Source organism: Narcine bancroftii, chromosome 4 (genome assembly GCF_036971445.1).
Source record: "Narcine bancroftii isolate sNarBan1 chromosome 4, sNarBan1.hap1, whole genome shotgun sequence".
NCBI lineage: Eukaryota > Metazoa > Chordata > Chondrichthyes > Torpediniformes > Narcinidae > Narcine > Narcine bancroftii.
Genome location: NC_091472.1, coordinates 263,191,184 through 263,218,644, shown reverse-complemented (window position 1 = coordinate 263,218,644; position 27,461 = coordinate 263,191,184). Strand labels below are relative to the sequence as shown.

The 27,461-nt window shown below is 39.0% G+C and overlaps 1 protein-coding gene across 6 annotated transcripts in view; it reads right to left on the bottom strand.

Annotated features, from left to right (window-relative positions):
- ptpn4a (protein tyrosine phosphatase non-receptor type 4a) overlaps window positions 1-27,461 on the bottom strand; it is a 201,329-nt gene that overhangs the window by 161,221 nt on the left and 12,647 nt on the right. For all 6 annotated transcript variants that reach the window (XR_011356614.1, XR_011356617.1, XR_011356616.1 and 3 more), the window contains exon 2: window positions 16,006-16,076. Coding sequence is in view for 1 of the 6 variants with exons in the window: in XM_069934869.1 (XP_069790970.1) it covers window positions 16,006-16,042 (37 nt within the window). In the remaining 5 variants the exon portion in view is untranslated. The remainder of the gene's footprint in view (window positions 1-16,005; window positions 16,077-27,461) is intronic.

Sequence of the window (27,461 nt, the reverse complement as noted above, 5' to 3'; positions counted from 1 at the left end):
AGCAAGTGATGTTATGATCAAATAATTTTCAAATCTGAAACAAAATGCACACATTTATAGCTATTTTAAAGATTGTATTTTTCACAAAAGACTGGAACTTTCCTACATCATTGTGGAAGTGGATTTAAACATACTTTAATTTTTTTTTAAATTAAGGGAATTATACAAAATCAGGTTAAGACTAGATATTGCTAGAGAACATTGATCACAGTACGCCACTAAAAGCACCACACACAGCAACTGACATTTTCAGGTTATTTGAAAATAGTTGGTAAATATCTCAATGAAAATTCACTGGAAAAGTTGCAAAACTGTGCTCCTTGGAGCTAAGAATCACAGTAATTTCAGAAATGTAATATTTAATTACAAAAATGGCCCAATCTGACCCAACGCATTTCAGGTCAGCAAAAACAATGATTTAGTCAATCTTCACAAAGACATGGTTTTGTCTTGATTTAATGACTCGTGCTTTAACAAAGAATAAATTGGAGACTTCAACATCAAGTGCTTAAATGATAGCTCTCAACATAACTCAACAGCAAGTTTTAAAAACACTGAGGGCATTAGAAATGCAAACCAACAAATGTCTACATTTTCAACTACCAAAACCAGCAAATACCGGTTGCTTATTGCTCTCAGCTTTAAGTAACTGACACGGCTCAAAATAGAAAGAGAAACAGATGTTGAATTACACATTTATTGTCCACTCAAGAATAAAACACCAACTTCAGTAGCACTCCAAAGAACAAGTCAATTCAAAGTATGCCCCAAACAGATTACAAGTCTGATGTAGATGGGATATGTTTTAAAATACAATTTGAGATGTTTTGTCCAGAGAGTCCACCTTTTCATGTTGACCTTTTTTTTCCTCATCTTAATTGCCAAAATTTGGTCCCTATAATTCCATCTCTGTTTAAATGTTTCTTTAACATGATTTTGTCCCGCACCACCAATTCAATTGGCAACAAGTTTCAGCTATCAACTATTCGCTGCAAAACATTCACCCTCAAATTTCACTTTAAACCCATGCCCTCTTCTCTTTGATACCCCTAAGATAGGAAGATTGACCCTCTCTACATCTTATAATTTTATACATGTTTATTAATGCTGTAGAACACACACAAGCTATTAATGCTATAATTTTTGATGGCAGCATTTTCTTCAAAATGAATGCAATAAACCAAATACAGATTTGAAATGTGGTTGCTGGCACTGTAACAGCGTTGCGCTAACCGTGCCACCCTTTGACATCTTTTTAAAGGCTACACATGAATCTGGCTTCAATACTACCTTGGGAGCATTTTTCAGAACGAAAAGGGCCTGACACAAAATGCTAACTGCCTATTTCTTTCCATGGAGGTGGCCTGACCTACTGAGACCCTCCTCTTATTGTTTGCTCGTTTCCAACATAAGCAACTCTTGTGTTATATAGTTTACTACTTCACATTGTTCACTTTTGGCTTAAAATTAGGGTCAGTCAATGGAAAGGGCAAAACTTTAATGATTCAGAAATAGGAAGAAAGAAAACAAATCAGTTCTCACTTTGCTCTGCTGCAGGATCTTCAACCGGAAATGTTACCTTGCCACAGATGGTGCCTGGCCTGAAGTGGATTTAGAGTTTTTAAATTTCCAACCCTTGTATATTTAAAAAAAAATTCTCAATAACATTCATATTTGTAATCATTTTTCCTGCATTTATTAAAGTACAATACATCCTCTGATTCATCAACATCATTTTTCTTTATCCTTTCTATTGCCACCCAAATATCAAACATTTTCAATTGCTCTAGAAACTACTACACCAAGATCACAAAATATAGGAGCAGAAGTAGTCCAATCAACCCATTGAATCTGCACCTATATCTTCTAAGAGCCTGCTCCTAATATATGCTAGCAACAAGCATTTTGACACACGAGAAGTCAAGGAATAGAAGAACAAGGACCACGTACAGGCAAATGCAATTTGACATCATGGTCAGTATAGACATAGTGGGCCAAAAGATCTGTTCCAGTGCTGTACCTTACTGTTTCATTAAGCCTTCAGTAGACAAAGACTTGTGGCTCATTTGGCACCAATTTCAGCTACTTTGTTTACACTGAACGCTCCCATAGAAGAGAAACCTATGCCCAAGGCCACATTTCTCAAATGAATAAGCATGAACCAACACGTCTACTTTAGTCATTGCAGTTTTTGATATTATAACTTCCTCAGATGTACTGTTGAGGAAAAGGTATAAAACAAAAGGATTGCTGCCTTCTTTTTTTAAAAACTGTGGAAACCTAGAAACACTGTCAAAGACATTATTGCTGTAATAAAAAATTGTACTTGAACTTCAAAATGGGTTTTGAAGTTTCAGCTCTAATTTCTTACTCTACTGAACTGAACCCACTGTATAGCATCTGTATCCAAAATACAATGGTCTGTTTTGTGCTTCGAAAGTGTTTCAATAAACTAATTAGTATCCTGCGGAAACTCCACAGCAACTCCCAAACTGTAGTGCATCATGCTTGAGTAGATAAAAAAATCAATTTGGAGTTCCCAGTCACACTCAGTAACCAAATGCTTGCTTCCTATAGGATGGATCACTGCTCTGAAACAAAGCAGCAGCCAGATGCCTGCTCATTAGAGTATAAAAAGGAAACTTGCTAGCCAAATGGACCACTACCCCAACCAGAGTCTTGACTGTGACCATAGATTTGGAAGAACAGTCACAAATTGAGAACTAAAATATACAAATTTTCAGAAATGTTCAATTGCACACAAATACAAATACCTTTCCTTGGAGTCAATGAGAAAGGAAATTCTCATGTTACAAACTGGATTTCAAAATAATGTTTGCAGAAATAACTGAAATCTTTGACATGTAGTAGGACAACTCACCAAAGATGCAAGATTAGCACTTCGAGCTATCCTTCATATAAAAGTAACTGCATTGGCTACAAAATATAATTCAAGTTTACTGTCATCTGATTGTACAATAGCTTTTTCTGGTCCTCAGTGCAAAAGATTCAGACACACAACCAGACATCATACACACACATACACTACACACACTACCCACACACACACATACACTACACACACTACCCACACACACACATACACTACCCACACACACACACACACACACACACACACACACACACACACACACAATAAGACATATGCAGGACAAGTATTTTATCTATACAAATAAATAATTTTCTACAAATAAGCGTCTCGGATGGTTAATGTGAGCAATTCTTTTGGTCACTCAGCATTCTCACTGCTCACGGAAGAAGTGGCTCCTCAGTCTGGTGGTGCTGATACTCCTGTCTCTCTTTCCTGATGAAAGCAACTGCCTCCAAGGTGGAAGAGGTCCTCATTGATTTTACTCATCTTCTTCAGAGGATACCAGTAGATCACATTGACGATTTGGGAGGGAGGGGTGGGGATGGGGGGAGAAGGAGACTCTAGTGATCTGCTCTGCCACTCTCATGGTTCTGTGGATTAACCTCCGGTCCATTTCTCTGCAGCAACAGTGATGCAGCTGGCCAGGACCCTCGCCATAGAGCACCTGTAGAAGGTTGACATAATGGTGGCCGGTAGCTTTGCCCACTTCAGTCTTCTCAGAAAGTTCAGTCACTCTTGCCTGACAAGTGAATGTCCACAATAGGTCACTAGTTAAGTGAACTCCAAGGAATTTGGTGCTCTCCACTCTCTACTACAGAGTTGTTGATGTGTAGTGGAGGGTGGTCATTCCTGGTCCTCCTGAAGTCCAAAATCATCTCCTTCATCTTGTCCACATTGAGACTCAGGTTGCTCCTCTAACACAATTTCAAGAGATTTTCCACCTCTTCTCTGCTGTGTGACTCATCTCTGTGCTGACGAAGCTACTTTTGGAAAGTTCACTTTCCAAAACTAGCACTCATACTCAAATAAAAACACCAAAATAAAAAGTGAATTATTGCTACAACAGGAAGATATATTTAGGTCACCAGATAGAGGGAAGAGTAGAGGTACATGTCAGGTGCTGCTTCTCAGGACACACAAGAGACTGCAGATTCTGGAATCTGGAGCAAAAAAAAATTCTTCTGGTGGAACAATAGTAGAAAATAAATTGCTGACATTTCAGGTCAAAATCCTTCATTGATATTGGGTGCAGTATCTTCTCTGGGTGGGTGAAAACAGGTCTTGAGCAGGATAATGGATGATGGAGGAGGTGGAATGTTTGAGAAATTAACAAAGAGACATGCCTGAAGGGAACACCTTTTTGGAGTCAGAAGACACTGATGAACCTGGAGACTCCTTTGGGTGAGAGGAGACCAGGTAAGAGAAGGAATAATGAATGCTTGTGGACATAGGTAAACAAAATTTGAGCTAATTTGCTTAATATTTTTTGAAAAGTAGATTCAAAGTATCCCCACTTTAATTATTTAGTATTTAAATGACTAATTGAAGTCAATAAAAGGAAATAGTTATTTGTATTGAGGTAAGATACTTCCTTCTTACAATTCTGCAGACTCTCTTTTTTCCCCAATCACAATTATGAAATGGCCTCCATAGCCAAGATTTTTTTTAAATGAAGCCAAATACTTTCAAGTCAGTCCAACAACAAAACACTAGCACATTTGATGGAATAGTTCTCATGTTCAACACCATTATACTCAAACAGTAACAGCTTTGTAATATTCCATACAGTAATAGCTTCAACTTGAAATGTTCAGAAACCACCCAGTGAAAAAAAATGTTCACTCATTGCTCAAAAAGAACAGCTAAATGGCACACAAACGCATAATTTTTTTTTTGCAGCAGAGTTTTTAGAATGGAATAGAGACAAGTTAAAAAATACAATCTTATCTACATCATCAATACTTCTTAGTAAGTCAGTGGAAAAAGCTCTCTACTCTGCCATAATCACAGTCATGTTGCATAACGGATGTTGAATCAAAGATTCCAAGCTCAAAATGTTAGTACTGTAGTCCATCAATTTAAAATTGTCATTATAACAAGCTTATTTAAAAGGAGAGGGAAGAAAAGAACATAATTCAGGAAGCAATTTAATTGACTTAACTGAACTGTATAATCAAGCAGCAAAAATCAGACTATCCGAACTGAGAAGTTATTACATTTTTGGTTCCACAATTTGTTGCCAAGTTGTTAAGACTAAGATAGATGCATGAACAACAAAAGCCAAAGATCAGATCAGCCATAAACTGCAAGAGTGGCAGGGCAGCATTAAAGGGTCCATAAAACCTGCACCAGCCTGTTCTTAGTTGCTTATATTTGAATATATTTTGAGTTTAAGCAAGTTAATTTGGTTCTGAAATATCAAATTCATGCAACATTTAGACCCTGCTCCTGCAGCACAAAACTATTAATGATTCTTTGTTGGAGCTTCCCAGATTAATAATTCTGTAAGATGACATGAATATGGAAGTTGTTGGTGCACTTTACTTCTGATCTGGTCATTCCAAAAATAGTTTTCAAATGACTGTCAAAGATCATTTTCAGCGAGCTTCAATTTTCAGTCCTGATAACAGTACTTGGGAGTCAACCTGCTGGATCTGGAATATTATCGAGTCCACATACAACTTTTAGTACGTCTGCAATTGTTTGGTAGACACCTGAACTCTGAAAACATTAACTTAAAATAGCTAAACTCTGGATCTACTTGGCACACCTGTCTGTCTTCAATCATCTTGGAAGTTTAAATTTAAATTAAATTTAGGCAGATAGCTTATTAACAGGTCATTTCATCCCAGAAGTCCATACTGCCCAATTAACCTACACCCCTTGTAGGTTTTGAACAGTGGGATGAAACTGGAGACCTCAGGGAAAACCCATGCAGACATGGGGAGAACACTGAAAGTCCCTATAGACAGCATGGAATTCGAATCCTGGTCCCAATCACTGACGCTGTAAAGGCATTTCACTAACCACTACGCCAACTTGCAAAGTTCCTTGCAATAAAAAATAAATATAGAATAAGGAAAATTTTAAATAAATGTTTAAAATTGAAAGTTAATGTTCTCCAAATCAACACACAACTGCTTGGTGAAGATGGGAGCAAACATTCAGCAAGCAAAGCACCTCTGTTGTGCCCCACCCACACCAGCTGTTCGAATAAAGTTTCGATAAAATGTTTGTATAAAATGGTGATGCCCAGGATGAAGAGTCGGTTGATGTCTCTCACCATTGGGATGACTCTCCCAAAGTGTTTCGCTATCCCTCCCTTTCTTTATTGTTATTAATATTAAATATATTAGTGAGGCTTTATCTGTAAACTTGGGGAAGGGGGGTGCTAATTATGGCAGTAGCATGGTTAGCGCAATGGTTCAAATTTAAATTTGTAAATTACAGCAATTACCCGATTACAGTTTACAATACTGATTTTTTTTTTTCAAATTGCTTTAAATTTTGCATTGTCTTTTAAACTGTGTACCCTTAATGCAGATACATTAGTTAGGCATTGTCAGAGTATGTCTCGTCAAGCAAAAATTTGCATATTCAGCATCCGCGATCCCCATGGGTGCCGGATACTGCGGATTTAAGCTGTATTTCAAGGAGAACTTGATATGAACCTCAACAGTATTGTAGTGAATGGTATCAAAAACTGTACTAGGGTAGATGATCATCTTTTTTCCTCAAGATGGAAAGTTAAAATACGACAAGGCATAGCTTTAAAGTTTGAAGTGGATAATTAAAGCAGGTTTAGGAGGCAAGTATTTTTTTTTAAATAATAAGAGGGTGACCGATGTCTACAATACCCTGGCAAGGGAAAAATGGTAGATGCAGACGTGACAGCAAAATTCAAGAATTTAGACAGGAGCAGCAACAAGGAGTAAGTAGATATGGATATTGTGCAAGCAGATGGAATTAGTTTATCTTGGCTCCGTGGTCACTGAAGACACCATGGTCCAAGATCTGTTCCTGTATTCTATATTGTTTTGCTAACATCAAGAAAAAAAATCGTTTGTGGAGAAATTGTTCAATAATACACATCAATAACATTGGCATGTACCACGCTCGATAAATCATTAAAATCGATCAAGTGACAGTGTAATCCTCAAGTTAAACTCAAAAACCAAGATACACCTTATCCAATTTACATTGATTAAAACACATACTTTTACTGCTGCAACATACTGCTGCACACCAAAATATCCACGTTTAAAATAAAAATGCAAACAATCAGTTAAAAAGCTGGTTCAGTTATTTTCTAGATATCTCAAACCAGTTTCGACTTGTCGACAAAGAAAAATTGAGCTCTTATGTCTCTGTAATTCAATCTTTTGTTGAATCTCAGCTTGTTAGACAATTTTTTATCTTCACTTACCACACGCCAATCCCAAGTATCAACTGGCCAACCTTCATTGCACCCCCTCAATTGCAGATACAAGATGGGGAGTAGACATGTACACAAGAGTCCAGAAGCAGACACATCAGTGGCTCATGTGATTTCAGTAAAGTCCACTTTTGTGGACAAATCCTGTCAATAAAAGCCAACATATAGTTTGGCTTCCTAACTAATCACTTTTCCTGCATGTTAATTTTGTGATGTACAAGAACACCAAATTCCTTGGAACACAATATTTCAATGTCTCAGCATTTTTGAAAAATCTGCTTTCCTATTTCCTGGATGACATCAATAAGTACAGAAACACACTTGCATGTTTGTCACAGCACGTACAGTCTAAAGAGCATCATGTTAATCAGCCAACCCCATAATGAATCATTAAAATGCTCCCAGGTTTCAAGGCAACATACCATCCAAAAAAACTTATTGGAACTTGTGGATTAGAGCCATAAAAGAAAAAAATAAAGCTACCAACAGTAGGCTCCTATTGCTTTTAAAAAAAAGTAATAATTCCTTAGGAACATCTGCAATAGTGCATTATTTGTTTCCAGATCCCTGACACCCTATCTAATAAGTATTGGTCCTGTGGAGTGTATTTTTTTTTTAAACACCAGCTGCCACACTGAAATTGAGGAGAATCCTGGCAAAAACACTACTTGGCAAAGTTTTCTTTGCTTAGATCAAGAATTTCTTGCAAGTCACAATATTTTAAATTCAGCCTGCATTTCTTTTGAAAATCTCCCAGCATTCTCCAGTCAATATCCTTTCCATATTGTGCAGGGAAGGTAGAACTGTTGTCGTCTTTATACCTTAATTACAATGTTAATGATAGCTTCTAGAGTAATTAAAGACCAAGGATTTCACAGCAGCAAGTTATTTTTGCATAAACTCCTTTTCAGTCTACTGCAGAATCTGAAATTAGATGAGACATTCTCAGATCTATGTGCAAGAAACTGAAGGCAAGTTCAGAATGGGTGGAATACAGAACTAAAGTGGCAGAAAATTAGGTACCGAATGTAGCATGCTAAATTGGAAGTAATACAAATGAAACCCTACTTTACTTTTCAAGTGTTGATGTCTAATCAAACATGAACTGTAAATACTCTCACCATGCATTCTAATTAGTTCATTGAGTATTTTCTAATATTACGATTTATGAGATGCAACTAAATGCTCTGAATGCTTTGACCAGAATGTTTTGACCAGAATTTTAATTGATCAAAGACAAAATTAAACCTATAATATTCAGATAATGACAACCATTGTTGTCTAAATGACATAATCATCTAAAAACCTAATGACATGAAAAAGGTAGTGCCCATTTGAGTAAATATTTAATGCTTGCACATGGATTTTGCATTGAATGCTGCACACAAAATTCCAGTATTAAACTTTAGCAAAATGCATTTTCGAATTGTGACGAGTACACAAGAAATCTTGTATCACGAAGGTCTGTTTTCTTACAAGTGTGACCAAGTCAATCACCTGCAAAATATTTGAACACATTATATAGAAACCAAGTCATATCTGCTTAACCAAACAACAAATTACCCTGTTCACAAGGTCAGAAGCTGCATTTTCACCAACAGTTTTGCATAATATCTTGATCCCCAAATCATTCGATCCATGGAACAGTTCCATACCTGCATGCATCAAGGCTTGCGTAACATGCACAATAAATTAAGCTATGCATAAAAATCAGTCATATCCAATCATTGTACATTAACCCATCTCTCCTTGGCATCCAAATTCAATTTACACTGAAAATACCTTAAACAGAAATTTAGCTGGGCCAATTTAACAAAGTGCAGTGGCCAAACATCCTTCAGCACTATTCTCTTTCATCCACATGTTAGAATCTAATAGTCTCCATTTTAGCGCAGCTGCAAATCAAACAGCTCCTTAACAATCTAGGCAAACAATACATGTATTTAGCATCTCAGCTACCAAGGTAAAAGCCTCTTCCTCCACCACTGGCATAATGTTGACAGTACTTTCACTCTTCAGGGTACACTGCATTAGAGATTCAGAACAAGTAGGAATACCTCAGCTTTTCACTTCCTCTGTTATTCAATAAACCTAACATTGTTTTAACTTCAGCTTCGTATAAAATGAAATCTTAATGTAGAAATGTTATTCTCATTAAATTTATTGAGCAGCCAAGAGATTAACTTAATAATCGTATTGCAAGATAATAAATACATCCTGAAATGGATAGTCATTTCGAAAGGTCTTGTGCACAAATATAGACAGTGATCTAATAATTGTCTCAAACAATTTCCTGTTCCTTCAACAAGACACACCATTATTTTCACCTTCTGAACAAAGGCATCACCGTCAAGATTAGGATGCAATCCTGTCAACAATACCATGGCTCTCTCTGAACATACTCCAAAATGCTGCTTACATCTTATCCAGTATTTGAACTATTCCCACTGCAAAATTCAATAATAAACCTAAGAGGCAATTAAGTTTTTAAATGGGGAAATTACCATGATGGAATGACAATCCACACACAGGGGAAAAACAGAGCCACTATTTTAACCCTTTAGATTACCAAAAGAATACAAGGCAAATATTCCAAAACCTTATACTTGGTGAAACATGTTGAGAATTTTTATGATGCTCTTATATACACAGATGTGGCACAGCATTGGCAAAAAGTTTGTAAATTGAAGGTGTACCATAATTTGCAAATCAAGCACATTGGGTGCTGCTCTATCATTAGATTCCATGGAGATTCAAGAGGCAGAACACTGCCAATAATTTTAGCACTTGGTTTGCTTAAGAATCAACTTTCTAACACTCACTAAATGCAGGCAGTTTAGCAATAAAATCTAAGCCAAAGTGATCTGTTGCTCAGCCAACAGTTCTCAAAAAAAAAACCCAAGAAAATGCAGATGCTGATAATCTGGATCAAACAATGAGTTGCTGAAGGAACTCTGGGTCAGACAGCATCCAGAGGCAGAAATGGTCAGTCAACGTTTTTGGCCATGTGTCATATAAAGCAAGGTTGATAGAGTTGGAACTTTTCCCTTTGGAACGACAAAAGATGAGGTGACTTAGAGGTCGACAAGATAAGTGGCAGGGATAGGATGAATAGCCAGTACTTCTTCCCTGAGGCGACAAAAGGAAATACTAGAGGACATTCATTTAAGGTGATTTGAGGCAAGTTTATGGGACAGGTCAGAGGAGGCTTTACTTTACTCAGAACAGTGGGTGCTTGAAATGCTTTGCCAGGTATTGTGGTTGAGGCTGATCAAAAGACTGATAGGCACAGGGATACAAGAAAAATAGAGGGTCATCAGTAGGTTTATATAGGTCAGCAGAACATTGTGGGTGAAGGGCCTGCACTGTGGTGGAATGTTCCCGATGACCCCTTGAGAGCAAAAAAGTTTATCAAACATACATGGAGGAGAGAGAATCTGGGAAGAGTCCAAATGAGGATAGGATACTGGACAGACAGTGGGAGAATTGAGTGACAGGGAGAGATCAGAGTGGAGGTGCATTGGAAATAAAGAAAAAAGAGCAGCAAATGAAGTGTAAACTGATAATAGTAACATTGAGGAAATTAATCTATAATGAATTGTAGTTATTGAATATCACCAAGAAAAATGACCACCTAGCAAATTTTTCCCTCAGCTGTTGATGAAACTGCCCATGTTTTAAAGGATCAAGGTTAATCAGGCTTTCTAGCCTTGTACCTTTTAAAATGTACCCAAATCCCATGTATTTTTATTAATTACCAATTTATGCATTTTAAAAATTTTCAGAATATGCAAGAAAAAGTATTTCCTAAATTCACCTCAGAATATCTTGCTCTAGAACATATAGAGACACAGAAATAAAAATCTTTAAGTTCAAGATCACAATCCCTTCTTCTAGTATTTACCACATGGAAATAATTCCCCTCATTTATTTAGTTTAGCCTCAATTTAAATTTCAAGATTATGGTAAAATTAAACTGCATGTTGTTCAAACTAGAAGTCATGCCCATGGTGGCTTCCCAAAACTAAACAGTACTCAGATCTAACTAAATCTCTGAAGGATTAAATTGTTTTCAGAGACCCAAGTCTTGTACTAAAGTGAATGCGCCATTTTGAGATGTTCCAATGCAAGTCAACGTCACTGATTGCTGTGAAAGGGTCTGTGTCCTGAAACATTGACAGCTTCTCTTCCCATAGATGTGGTCAGATCTGTTGAGTGTTTTGAGATTTTCTATTTTATTTTCATTTCCAGCATCTGCAGTTTTTAACGTTTAAGTGCAGATTATTGATCAGCTTCTCACCACAGATTTTGCCCACTTTTACATTTGGGAATCTTGCACCATTTAGAAAACTGACTTGTCAATCTTGGGTCTTTAGTGAATGAGCTCATAGCCCAACACTAAACACCATCTGCCATTTTTTTTTCTCCATTCATTTAATTTGCCCACTTGGCAAATTCTTACTCCATTTTCACAGCTTGGTATCATCTGCAACCTGGATGTAGAATTCCTTAATCTGCAAGCCAGTTCAAACAAAAAGTTTAAAAAAAATGGGGATGCAGCTCATCTCATTATTCAGTGTCCATTCCAAAACTTTGTTACTCATATCTCGTAACTAATTGATAGAAAAACAATGCTTCCAATTTCAAGATCTACATTTTTTCCCCCTTCTCCCTTAAAAAGATCAGTCCTGTAATTGTCCCTTTTTGCAAATGCTTTCATATTAATCTTAGTCTTTAGCCCCATTACTTTGTCTTTTAAAGTACATTTAAGTATTTCACCTCAGACTTTGGAATTCTTAACAATGCTAGTTGTCTTAATTATTTGTGTGCATTCTAATCAAGACCTTCAAAGAATCAAAATGTTTGCTCCCCTGTCATTCTCTTCAATACAATGTTTATATACTTAATAAAAATCTTTTTACCATTTTGCAATATTGTACTTTAACATTTCAGCATTCATAGCAGTGTCAAAACCAAGGATATGATTTCTAGGTAATTGAATTGACAGTATTCACAGCAAAACACTTCCAGAAAATGAGCGAAGACCAGGTTATATGCAGGGACATTCAGGAAAAATAAATTTGCACACATCTTAATTAATGACAAATCATGCATTTGTTAAATTGGCACACAGTGCACACATCATTTAAACACTCCCATGCACATCCATCATCTCAAATGCAAATAACACCAAATCCATTTTGTTCCATCCCAAATACATTGTATTCTCAGATTCTCCATTACACAGAAAAGTTTTGATGTCAATAGATTTTCAATACTTTTGTGTTAAAACCAATTATTCAAATGGTAAACATTATCACTTTAGGTTTATTCTTCAAATAATCTTGATTAGTCTTGATTGGTTGCAGGAGAAGCAAGACTGACAGATCAATGTTCTAGGGTTCCATTATTTCAGACGTGATAGAGGGGAGGGATGAAAGGGGAGGAGTGGCATTGCTTGTCAGAGAAAATGTCGCAGCTATGCTTGGACAGGACAGCCAAGAGGGCTCGTCGACAGAGGTCACGTGGGTGGAGCTGAAGAACAGGAAAGGCATGACCACACTGATAGGGCTGTGTTATAGACCGCTCAGTAGTCAGAGAGAATTGGAGGTGCAAATCTCAAGAGAGGTAGCAGACCGATGTAAGAAACAGAAAGTTGTAATAGTAGGAAATTTTAACTTTCCACAGATTGATTGGTCTCCCATACTCAAAGGGCTGGATGGCTTGGAGTTTGTCAAATGTGTTTTCTAAATCAATAATATGGAGGTACCAATGAGAGAGGGTGCAATACTCGATCTCCTATTAGGGAACCAGACAGGTGACTCAAGTATGTATAGGCAAACATTTTGGGTCCAGTGACTATAATGTCATTAGTTTCAAGTTAATTATGGATAAAGATATGCCTGGTCTTCAAGATAAGATTCTAAATTGGAGAAAAGCCAATTTGGTTGAAATGAGAAAGGATCGAGGAAGAGTGGATTAGGATAAGTTGTTTTCTGGCAAAGGTCTGTTCAGTAAGTGGATGGCCTTCAAAAGGCAAAATTTTGAGAGTGCAGGGTTTGAATGTTCCTGTCAGGATTAAAGGCAAAGTTAACAGGGAACCTTGGTTTTCAAGGAATATTATCAATCTGGTAAAGAGGAAGAGAGGTGCATAGCAGCTATAGGAGCAAATGAGGTACTAGAAGAGTATAGAAAATTTAAGAAAATACTCCAGGGAAATCGGGAAGCCAAAAACACATGGTTTCTTTGACAGATAATGTGAAGGTAAATCCGAAGGGTTTCTACAAGTATGTAAGAGTAAAAGGACAGTGAGAGACAAAATTGGTTCTCTAGAAGATAAGAGTGGCCATCTGTGTGTGGAGCCCAAGATGGAGGAAGATCTTAAGTTTTTTTTTGCATCAGTATTTATTCAGGAAACTGGCATGTTGTACAAGGAAGGAAAGGAAACAAGCAGTAGTGTCGTGAAACACATTAAAAAGGAGGAAGCGGTTTCTGCCTTTCAGTGAATAAAGGTAGATAATCCCCTGGGCTTGACATCATATTCCCTTAGGCCTTAAGTGAGACTAGCGTAGAACTTGCAGGGACCCTAGCAGAAATATTTAAAATGTCCTTAGTCACCATGAGGTGCCAGAGAATTGGAGGGTAGCTCGTGTTTTTCCATTGTTTAAAAAAAAACTCTCCAAAAGTAAACCAGGAAAAAACCTTCCAAAAGTAAACCAGGAAATTACAGGCAAGTGAGCCTGACATCAGTAGTGTGCAAATTATTGGAGAGTGTTCTGAGAGATAGGAATATACAAGTATTTGGACAGCCAAGGGGTGATTATGGATAGTCACCTTGGCTTTGTGCATAGTAGGTCATATTTAACAAACCTTAAAGTTTTTTGAGATTACCAAGAAAGTAGCTGAAGGCTGTGGATGTTGTGTACATGGACTTTAGTAAGACCTTTCAATGTCCCACATGGGACCTTAGTTCAGAAGGTTCAGACATTAGGTATTCATGGAGAAGTTGTAAAATGGATTTGAAATTGAATGAATGGGAGAAGACAGAGAGTGGCAGTGGATGATTGCTTCTCAGCCTGTGATAAGTGGTGTGCCTCAGGATTGGTGTTGGGAACATTGTTGTTTGTTGTCTATATCAATGATCTGGATGATAATTTAAGAAATTGGATCAGCAAGTTTGCTGATGACTCAAGGAAGGTTTTCCAAGCTTGCAGAGGGATCTGAACCAAATGGAAAAATGGGACAGGAAATGACAGATGGAATTTAATGTAAACAAGTGTGAAGTGTTGCATTTTGGAAGGACAAGTATAGTAAATGGTAGGGACTGAGGAGTTCGGAGGAACAAAGGGATCTGGGAATACAGATACACAATTCCATGAAAGTGCTGTCATAGATAGTCAGGGTTATAAAGAAAGCTTTTGGCATCTTGGCTTTCATAAATCCAAGCACTGAGTACATGAGTTGGGATGTTATGATGCGGTTGTACAAGACATTGGTGAGGCCAAATTTGGAGTACTGTGTACAGTTTTGGTCACCAAATTATAGGAAAGATATAAACAAAATAGAGAGAGTACAGAGAAGGTTCACGAGAATGTTGACAGGATTTCAAGGTTTGAGTTACAGGGAAAGGTTGTGCAGACTAGGTCTTTTTTCTCTGGAGTGGAGAAGATTGAGGGGGACTTGAGAGAGGTGTTCAAGATTTTAAAAGGGACAGAGTAAATGTGGATAGGCTTTTTCAATTAAGAGTGGGGGAGATTCAAACTAGAGGGCATGGTTTAAGATTGAAGGGGGAAAATTATAAGGAGAACATGAGGGGAAATTTCTTTACGCAAAGGGTGGTAGGGATGTGGAATGAGTTTCCGGCAGATGTGGTTAAGGCGGGATCATTGGTTACATTTAAGGAAAGACTGGATAGTTACATGGAGAGGAGAGGACTGGATGGGTATGAACCGGGTGCTGGTCAGTGGGACTAGGAGGGTGAGGATTTGTTACGGCATGGACTAGTAGGGCCGAACTGGCCTGTTCTGTGCTGTAAGTGGTTATATAGCTATATGGTTATATGTTGGGACTTTATTTCTTAGAGCACAGAATAATGAGAGGGGATTTGAGAAGGTGTTTACAGAATTATGAGGGGAATAAACCGTAAATGCATGTAGGCTCTTTCCATTTAGATTGGGAGAGATAAACACGAGACGACATAGCTTTAGGGTGAAAGGTAAAAGATTTAAGGGGAACATTAGGGGGAACTTCTTCAGAGTGGTGGGAGTTTGGAACAAGCTGCCATCTGACGTAGTAAATGCGGGCTCACTCTTAGGTTTTAAGAGTATATTGGATAGATACATGGATGGGAGAGGTCTGGAGGGTTATGGAATGGATGCAGGTCAGTCGGACAGAGGAATGATTTTTCGGCACAGACTGGAAGGGGTAAATGGCTTGATTTCTTTGCTGAAATTTTCTATGGTTTCTATGAAAATATTCGTGGAGAATACCGAAAATAAATGCATAAAATCTGATTGGGATATTTCACAACAATTGTTCCTTTTCAAGTCACCATACAGATTATTGTTCTGGCAATACAACCCTTGAGTGATCCCAATAAAAAAGCAGGATTCAAAAATTTAAATGGCACCTACCCTCTTTGGGCCCCTTATGCAAACAGGCATCAAAAAGCACATACCTAACGTAGGGGAGCACCTCTCATTTTTCTGTCCCATGGTTAAAGAATCGTACTGGAATGAGTGCAGAAACCTTTCAGGGTAGAACAAAACCATCATTGGAATAAACATGCCAGAGGCATCAGCCCTAGATGACATACATATTTAACTACGTTATTTCAAATCATTCAGTTGACATGCCATCTCATTTCCAAAATTCAAAGTTTGGCTTGTTCACAGGCAGAAATAACTTTCATCTTAACATCTATGAACTGAGTGTTCATCAAAAATCTGCAGAATTTTACAAATTAATATTGAATTTACAAAGTGGTGACAAAATAAATTTAATATTGAATCCATAAATACAAAAAATATAATCAGCTCTAAAAATAATTATAGAGCCATCACTACTGATGGCTGATAGTAACTAAATATTATAACATTATTCTATCACAATTAAGAGAGCTATTACCACTCAATGCAATCTCTGAAGGTGACAATGATCAAATAATTTTATATTCAGTTGAAGGTGATGGAGAAGTAGACAAAATTCCAAGTGACGCCAGGACAAATAAAACTACATTCACAGGAAAAAAAAGTATATAGGTTGATTCACAGCATTTCCCCGAATGAAATATTATAAAATTCACAGAGGAATTACATCAGTGATCTCTCACTCAGCAAATGCAAGGATTTGGCAGGGAAATAGGTCATTCATTTTAACTGTGCATTTATGGTCCACAGACCTTCCTCTAATCATTTATTTATCTCTTTCAAAAAGTTTTGCGTTTGCTCCAACTAATCCATGGTATCAGGTTCATTTTCTCAACATTCAATGGATAAAGAAGTTTCTATAAATTCCCTACTGAATCTTTTAGCAATGACCTTCAATAGTTTTCTTCATAAGCAAACTTGTTTTTGCATTCTATGAGGTCATGCCTGCCATTTCAAGAACAGGATAATCTTATCTCGATGAAGAATTCAGAGCCTAAAGGCTGACTGACCATTTCTCCCTCCAGACAGAGGCTACCTGACCCCTTGAGTTCCTCATTTGCTCAAGATTCCACCAACTGCAGATTTTGCATGTTTCTACCTATTCTTTTCATAGGTTTTGACATATGCTTTTGCATTTCTGGGTTCCCTGAAACTCAAATTCCATCACAAACATTAAACAACTAGAAATAAATAGTAAATAAATGCACAAGTATACATTCTCAAATTAAATAAAAAACAATATTAAAAGTTGCAAGTTGCAGATAGTTAAATACAACAGGGCTATTTTTAAAACCACAAATTGTATCTGTAAACATAATTTTAAATAGGATTCTTTCTCCACTTCAAGACATTGCATTTGTGCACTTGAAAATGAAAAAAAAAATCAGATGCTAGAAATCTGAAGATTAAAGAGCGACTGGAAATACTTTTTGTCAGACAGCATCTGTGGAGAGAGAACCAAAGTTGATATTTCAGATCAATAACCCTTCATCAGAATTGTCTGACCTGCACATTTCAACTACTTTCTGGAATTGTTCACATTTACAGGTATTTGAAACCATCATTAAAAAATAATTATTTTTCCTTACAAGCAGATCATTCATACTACACAAAATATTATTTGCATAACTGGAGAAAATTCAATGTTCAACACCAAAACAATAGTTTTAAATTTCTCCTTTTCCTTGATAATGTCACCTGTTTTATTTTTACATAACCATAATTTTATTCAATTTTATGTCCAGAATCTGCTACCATCACAAATTGATAATTATTCAATGATGCTTAACCACAAAGCATACTTTGAAAGGCAAAGTCCCATGTAACTCTGAAATTCAAAGTTGTTCAAGATTTTTTCCAATTCAGCTTTGTGAAAGTGCAATTGTGAAAGTAATCTACAGTAAAACCTGTTATGTGAAATTCACACAAAAACATCGAAAAAAATAAATAAGTTAAAAAAAATGGATGTTTAAAATGAGTGTGCCTCACTGTTAGATCATCACACAACATAATCTCAAACAATTGGAAAATACACATATCTGGCATCTACCAATTCCCATAGGTGCCAGATACCAGGGATTTTTTTTCTGTATTCACTACTCAAAGGAACTGGATGGAATTAAGTTTCTTCCATTCATGGAAGATAAAAACTAAACAAATAATTTTAAGCCAAGCTTCATCAACATTGTAAATCACATGCAGTGCCCCTTTAGACATGGATTCACATTACTTCAGGTTTAAAACTATTATTTTCATTGCATATTTTCACCAAATGATTATTTTCGGATTACATGAATTACCCAGAATTCATCATTCAATCTTGACGTTTTGTGAATTTTAAGATCAAATAATAGATTTATCAGAACCTTGTTGGAAAAGTGTTTACAAACAGATAAATGACAAGAGGTGGACCACTAAATCCAAACCTATTCTGCCATTTGAATTACATATACCTATGATGGTAACTTGAACAATGTTCTGATCGACCTGAAGTAATCTTCCACCTCCCTCCAAAAATCTGCCTCTACAACTTTCAAAGACCCTGCTTCAACTGCCCTTTAAGTGTTCCAAAGCCTGTCAAGACATTCCAGCGAGGAAAGAAGCCTCTAATTTTAATAAATATTAGTTCTAAATTCTTGCAGACAACACTTATTTCATATCCACTTCGTTAAGGTTCTTCAATATCTTGTCTCAATTAGAATTCAGGAGTTGTAGAGAGAACCCAAGAGATAGAAGTCACTTGAACCTTTCCTCTTACAATCACCCATCCAAGACAGTTATCAATCTAAAGTTTCTAAACTATTTTCAACGCATTTACTTACTTCCTAAAATGAGAGCAATATCATAATACTCTAGATAGTACAAATCTCCTTACTTTTGCATTCAATTTCCCCAGCAATGACAATAAATATTTGCTGCGCTTTCATAATGAAGGTTTGTGCAGCGTGAACTATGTCATTTAAGTTCCTCTGTGTTCTCACCATTTTGATGCTTTTGTTTTTCCAGCCACAATGGACAACCTCATTTTCCCCACAAAACACACCATTTCCCAAAATTTTGCCCACTCACCCTTTATTAACTTTTCTGTGTTCTCTTCACATCAGAAAATGAACCACCCCCCTCTTCAATGCCTTCATCCAAGACATTGAGATAAAATGGATGAAGTCAAGGCCCTGGCACTAATCCCTGGGGTAGAATTCTCCTTACGCTTATCAGGAAAAAAAAACATTTACTGTTTCCTGTTGGCCATCAAATCATCTTTCTATATTAGTATGTTACTTCTTGCATTCGAAGCATTGACTTGCCCCAATATTTAGTGCAGCACCTAATCAGATGCATAATATCCATCAGTACCCCTTTAACCACGTTATTTCGTCAAAGAACTAATAAATTGGCCAAATTACGATTTCTCTTTCATTGTTGACTTACACAATTGCTTGATTTTTTCTCCCCCCTCCAAGAGCCTTGCTACGTCTGTACAGTGTTAATAAAGTCTGATAGAGGAAATGCCAACTGATCGGTTTCCTGCTTTATCTCCCTTGCAATTGAAGTGTTACATTTACTATTTACAAATCCATTGGAATTTTACCCAAAATTGTAGAATATTGAAAATTTTTAAAAAAATAATGAATCACTTAAAACTCCAAATTAACATCAGAAATCAAGAATGCTAAACTAATTTCCTTGGTGACTGCAATTTTTCCATGAATTTTTCTAATTCCTGATCTATAGCTATTTCTGGGATGTTACCTGAATTGTGAATGGAGAAGACTGAAGACTAAAGCTCACTTTGTTAATATTTTTGATTTATAGAAACCAACCACTTTTATAGAACATTACAGCACAGTACAGGCCCTACAGCCCACAATGTTGTGTGCCTACTGTATACCTACCAAAACAAAAGTAACAAAACCTTTCCTACCTCATAACCCTATTTTTCTTTCACCCATTTGCCCAAGAGTCTCTTAAATGCCCTCTGACCTTCTCATTGGCTCACTGCCACACAAGTGTTCTATATACTCTCCTCTTTCTGCACCTGAGACTCATCGCCTGCATACTGACACTTAAAACACCTGCACATGCATGCTATTACCCCCGTGCATCACATCGATAAAGTCATCAGCAATGGCCAGCACTGGTCCCAATGAAAGCAAGTATGCACCCAAAACACTATCAAACTGCACGGCAACCTTGTGAGATCTATGGATTTGGACCTCAAGGTTCTTCTGCACTGTTAAGTTTTCCATCATTAGCCCTGTATCCTGCCTTCCTTTCAAGATGCATCATCTCACCCATATCGGGATTAAACACCATCTGCCACTTTTCTGCCTAACTCTGCATCCTATCTATATCCTACGGCAACTTTCAACACAATCAACAACACCTCCAACGTTTGTATCATCCACAAACATACTGACCCATCATTCTACTTCTTCATCCATGGCATTAATTAAAAAAAAAGAGAGCAGGGATCCCAGAGCAGATCCTTGCAGAACTCCAATAGTTACTGCACTCTAAGCACAATATTTTTGTTACGAGCCCAGAGGACCCCAAAACCCAGCAGGAATAGATATTTACCGAGACAAATAGTTACTTAAACAAAAGTTGCTTTTAATTATCTTCAAACATGAAAACAGAATCACACTTTAACTTATCACTATTATCTTAACTAACCTACCTTAACCCCCTTCTAATTCTAAGCGCACATGTATGTAATATGTGTGTAAGATTAGAAAAGTTATTTGATTCACAATCCAATCTCACTTCTCATTCCTCCAAGTTTACTGGTTGCAGGCAATTCTTATACTGTGCACAGAATTTAACATATATAAGGTTCACCAGGCTTTGGTGCTTCAGTTTTCAGAGAGAGATTTGTTGTTTCTGGACACAAACAGATCTCCTTTAATCAGCCACGTTAGTGTCTTGCCGAGGAACCTTACCCCATGAGGGTTTTTCAGATGATAACCTCTTTCTTTCATGTCACCACAGGGTTCCTTTTTGTTTCTCTTATTTCCAGTGAAACATTAGACAGCCAGTCCTCTCTTGCATGAACCACAAGGGCTTTGACCAGGCTGAACTAAGTAATCACAACCCATCTTCCAAATGGGAAGGGGGGGGGGGGGTTACGACAAGCTTTCCAGCTTGTCCTGTTCCAGTCCCAGCTGTTGCTGCTAACTGTAGCCCTGCAGAACTGAATTCTCTCTCCCTCTCTGAGAAAAAGTGTTTTTCTCTCTCTGCTTGCAAAACCACATGACCCTCCTAGAACAGCAAGTTCCATTGTGGCTCCGACGAGTTCTTTCATCTGTTTCCTTTTTGTAAACAACAATCCATTAGTGAAGTCTCTTGGGCACTCTCCAAAGATTTTTCAAAGGCTCTTGGAGCCAGAATGCCTAGCATGAGCAGAGTTCCAGTATTTTAAATGAGATCTGTTTTAAAGTGTTTGTATGTGATCTACACCAAAACACCTGCCCCAATTTATCTCCCAAAAACATATCTATAATCTGGGTTCACGAGGCCCCACCGCCAAGGGTTCACGAGGCCCCACCGCCAAGGGTTCACGAGGCCCCACCGCCAAGGGTTCACGAGGCCCCACCGCCAAGGGTTCACGAGGCCCCACCGCCAAGGGTTCACGAGGCCCCACCGCCAAGGGTTCACGAGGCCCCACCGCCAAGGGTTCACGAGGCCCCACCGCCAAGGGTTCACGAGGCCCCACCGCCAAGGGTTCACGAGGCCCCACCGCCAAGGGTTCACGAGGCCCCACCGCCAAGGGTTCACGAGGCCCCACCGCCAAGGGTTCACGAGGCCCCACCGCCAAGGGTTCACGAGGCCCCACCGCCAAGGGTTCACGAGGCCCCACCGCCAAGGGTTCACGAGGCCCCACCGCCAAGGGTTCACGAGGCCCCACCGCCAAGGGTTCACGAGGCCCCACCGCCAAGGGTTCACGAGGCCCCACCGCCAAGGGTTCACGAGGCCCCACCGCCAAGGGTTCACGAGGCCCCACCGCCAAGGGTTCACGAGGCCCCACCGCCAAGGGTTCACGAGGCCCCACCGCCAAGGGTTCACGAGGCCCCACCGCCAAGGGTTCACGAGGCCCCTCCTGCCTCATGACTTTCTAAGGAAGTCCTTTATGGGAGACCTTGTCAAATCCCTTACTCAAATCTATATACATACATCTATTGTCCTACCAATTTATTTTGTTACCTCCTCAGAACTCAGTTAGGCTCATGAGATACTTCCTTCCCCTCACAAAGCCAAGCTAACATCTGTGAGAAGACTGTACTTCTCCAAATGCTCATAAATCCTGTCTAAAGAATACAGTCCATGCAATTTGGGCATGTGAGAAAGTGGAAAAGTTTTGGGAAGATCTAAATCAGGTATTAAATAAAATCACAAAAAGCAACATACCAAAAAATCCAGAAATCTTTCATCTAAGTAATATAAGTAAAGAACTTGGCCTCAATTTGGATGGAACACAAAAAAGATTTATTATGATAGCCTTAGCTGTAGCAAAAAAATGTATTGTGTCAACCTGGAAATCAGAAGGTAGCCTGGGAATACAGCAATGGTACATAGAAATGAATAAATGTATTCCATTGGAAAAAAAAATTAACATGATTTAAGAAATAACATCACAGTATTCAAACAAATTTGGGAACCGTACATGGAACACAACAGAGAAGTCCTACCGCGGACCTCCACCACCTAAAATGACAGAATGAGAAGATGAAATGAACTGACCCAGTGTGTAAAAGTAGATGACACAATTTTCTTGTTTATTTTCAATGTGTGATGACATTGTTTAATGGGTTTAATGTATCGTATATGTTGAACATTTAGTGGGTGGGGAGTGGAAGGAGGGAGGGAAGGGAGGTGGGAAAAAGGGGAGAAAATGACACTATATTCAAGAGGGAAATGTTTATGTGTATTTTGGTCAATATGGTTCATAGTGTGAAAAATTTAAAAAAATTAAAAAAGAATGCCATCCTCAATGCCCTCAAATGGTGACAATAAAATCTTGCAAATTGAAGTTTTGGTCAAAATTATACTGGTGTAAAAAGATTATAGCACCCACATGTAAACAATTTATGTAAAATGACTATTTCACAAATTCTGAATATTAAATTGTTAGCAATTCGCAGGAAAAAATACTTCTCTATCGTACAAAAATGATTTACATATTATCTAATGTGTATCTAAGAAATTTTGTTTAGCTTCTTCTCCAACTCACCCCCCCCACCCCATACAACTGGCATGCTACACCCAAAACAAATGGTATGCTGTCAAAGCTGGGGTAGATTGGCCAAGCTGCAGGAAGTTGTTAAAGCCCCCCCCCACCCCCCACACCCCACACCCAAGACACTTCTTGTTGGAGTGTGTCTTTGTTTTGCACAAATCGGAAATCAGCATAATTACTTAACATACCACCAATACTATTTTTCTGTTATGTGAAAAATTCTGAATGCTGAAAAATGTCTGGTCCCATAGGTTTTGGATAAAAGATTATGTACCTGTAATATCTAAACAGAATGGTAGAGCACAGAAACATGTGGTTTTGCAACAGTTTGTATTAATCCCACTCCTCACTTAAGTCCATAGCTTTCCATGTCTTGGCATTTGAAGAAACAACATTTATAGAAGTTGAAATATGAAATGCAAAAGCTGAGATTGCTTGTCATTTGAAATTGTCATCAATGAGGCTGGGATGTGGCTGATGAAAAGATGAGCCTATTCAGAACAAGCTGTTCTTTCTCAAGCTCAAGCTTTGTTGGAACTGTAAAGGAGACGATGACAAAAGAATTACAGTGACAGGAAACTACAAGTCTGAAGTTACATGTGGGATGAATGAAGCAGCATTCTGAAAAGCAGTCACCCTATAGAGCTTAGACTTCTCAACACAAACAACCACAATCTGAGCAGTACATGCTCTATACTAAATTGGCACACAGGTAAATTAAGTTTCAGTTGGCTCCAGAGGTGGGTGTGAAGTGTGGAAGCAAAGGCAGATGTGGCATCAATTTCAAATGTACAGGAGGGGATGTGTAATTGGCAGTAGAAAAGTGGACCAGGCCACCCAGGAAGCTACATCTTCAGAATGCTAAAGATGTCAAGAAATGACATTACAATGGCACAAAATCCCTGTAGCCTTTATAGATGAAAGCAGCAACCCACAAGGGGGTGAACAAACTGGCCTCATTATGAAAGTACAAGGAGCCATTCAAGACAAGAGTGATTGGAAATGCAGAATAGGGAACAGCATACTATTCTCTAAAGTTATGACAAGTTTCTAATTCTGCAACGACAAAATATAGGAAATTATTTCATTCTACCCAAAGAACTTGCAAGTAAATAATGTGATCTATTAAGGTTCAAAGGGCACATTGACCATGGCAGATTGAGAAACTATATCAATACAAGGTTAAATGTAAATTGCAACTCATTTGGGAGCCTCCTTGCCTCTGACTCAAAAAATCCTGGATTCAAGCACTACTCCAGATATCAGAGCATTAGAATCTGGGCTATCACCCCAAAACAATACCCAAGATGTATCACTTTGGTACAATACAAGTAACCACTGACTAATACAAGTCTATTGACATCTGAATGTACAAGTACAACCTGACGAAACAACATTCTCTGGTCTTCGGTACAAAACATGGAGACATAACCAGACAGACAATACAAATGCAGAACGACAAGCTATACAAATAAATAAATATTGTTACATGAATCAGAGTCTCTGTTAGTGTGAACAGTTCCTTTGGTCGCTCATCTTTCTCACTGCCCATGAGAAGAAGCTGTTCCTCAGCCTGTTGGTGCTGGCTGACACTCCTGCATCTCTTCGCCGACAGAAACAGCTGAAAGATGCTGTGCTCAGGGTGGAAGGGGATCCCAATTTTACGTGCCCTCTTGAGACAATAATCCCGGTAGATCATGTTGATGGTTTTTTTTGGGGGGTGGGGGGGGAAGAGGGAAGGAGAAAGGGAGACTCCTGTGATCATCTCTGCCACTCTTATGGTCCTGTGGCTTAACCTCTGATCTATTTCTCTCCAGCAACCATACCACACAGCAATGCAGCTGGCCAAGACCCTATCCATTGACCGCCTGTAGAAGATTGACATAATGGTGGCCAGTAGCCTTGCCCACTTCAGTCTTCTCAGCAATCACTGTTGCACCTTCCTGAGAAGTGAGGAGATACTGAGTGTCCATGATAAGTCATAAGTTAAGTTAACTCCAAGGAACTTGGTGCTCTCCATTCTCTACTAGTGTAGTGGAAGGTGGTCATTCCTGGAACTTCTGAAGACACAGTATCTCCATATTCTCCACGTTGAGATTTGGATTCTTACTCTTGCACCACTTCATGAGATTTTCCAACTCTTTTCTGAAGGGCAACTCATTGTTGCTGATGAGGCCAACTACGGTTGTGTCATCTGCAAACTTGATTCAGTCATAGGTCGGTAGCATGGTCTGGAGTGGGCATAGTTTACAATGCGAAAGACTATCAAGGCTTGTATAAAAATGCAAGTTATGAAGGTTTCTTACAGCATAAGAAATTATCCAATTGGGAAACAAGGGATCACAAAAAAGGAAGACGAGAGACAGGTTTGGGGTAAGATGCACTGTAGAATATCAATACTGCCTTGAATAACTTTCAAATCCAGTAGCCAGAAAAGTATACCAACTTCAGCTTTTTTTCTCCCAAAACATTGCCAGCATTGAAGCTTTAACCACACGCAGCAAGCTGCTTATAGGCAGGCCACATAATTTGCGTGTCTAACTCAAGATATCCGGAACAAACACTTTAATCCAAGCTCTGTCAATGCAGGAAATTACCAGGCAGACAAAATAAATGAATTAAGGATGTTTCAAGGCTCCTTGGAACATTCAAATTGATTTGGGGGAATCTCAGGTCCACAACTAATCAAAATTGAAAAGCAGCATTCACGATGGTACTGATTGTCACCTTGTTGGAAACACAGGGAAAAACCAGGACGAGTGCAGAGAGGATGCATCGCCTCCCAAACTACTTACCCATATACCCAATCTAAATAACAATCAACAAATAAATTGTTTATGGTGGAAATGGTCTAAAAACAGGAAGTGTTTGTAGCCGCGCACTACTTGAAAGAAGGCACACACACACACGTAGTGTAGTCAGGTTAAGCTCGGAGTTTTATTAGGGCTCAGGCCCGACTTTTATACTTGCACTGTTCCCACCATGGACCCCTGGGCTGACGTCACAACATGCATAACAAAAGTAGGTTTCCCGCGTGCAAGTACTTTCCTGCATAACAATGCCCTTCTTCCCCGTATGCTGGCCTTTAGTTGTCCTCACCGCCTGGAGCGCCAGCTCCATTGTCGCAGCAGCAGGCAACCACATGACACCACCCCCCCCACCAAGAACTGGCGATATTGTTCTTATTGTCCTTGGTGCTCGGAGGCAAAGTCTCTGCAGCATTCAGTGGCCTGCCTCCTCGCCGTAGTGCTGGTGTCTCGACCGGGCATGCCGGGTCCAGGAGTTCCGGCTACAGCTGATCTGTGAAGATCTCTGCCTTGCCTCCGACCTCCAGCTCGAACATGGCCCCATTGTTGCAGATGATCTGGAACAGACCCTCTTATGGCCTCTGAAGCAGTGGATGATGTGGGCCCCTGCAAATGAAAACATACTCAGTCCTGCAGGTCTTTGGGTAGTTTGTCCTCACGTGTCCAGGCCTGGAAGGTGGAATCAGAGCCAGGTGGTAGACTCTTTCCCTTAGTCTGAGGAACTCTGCAAAGTCCTCCTGGGGATGGCACAAATTCTCCTAGGACCACCAATGGAACTCAGAAGACTAGTTCAGCCGAAGAGGTGTTGAGGTCCTCCTTGGGTGCCATGCGGATGCCCAACAGTGCTCATGGTAGCACATCTACCCAGTTGGATCCTTGGAGTCTAGTCAATAGCAGTTTTGAGGTGCCTGTGGAAGCGCACCACCAACCCATTGGACTGTGGGTGGTAAACTGTAGCTGGGCACCCCACAGGCTGGTGAGGACAAACCACAGACTGGAGGTGAATTAGGCCCCTCTGCCAGATGTGATGTGGGACAGTGACCCGAACTGTGCCAGCCAGAACGAGATGAGGACTCTGGCACACGAGGTTGTGGACATGTCTACTAGTGGGACTGCTTCTGACCACCTGGTGAAGCGGTCAAACATCGTGAACAGATAGTGGAAACCATGAAATAATGGCAAGAGTCCTACTATGTCTATCTGGTTGAACCTTTGTTCTGTGGGCTTGAAGTGCTGAGGTGGGGTCTTGGTGTGCTGCTGTACCTTGGTTGTTTGACACTGTGTGCATGCCTTCAGCCACCCGCTGACCTGTTTCCACAATCCATGCCACACGTATTTGCTGGCCACCAGCCAGATTGTGGTCCTGATGGATGGATGAGCCAAATCAGTGGATGGAGTTGAAAACCTGTAATCTCCAAGCCGCCGGAAAAATGGTTCTGACGTA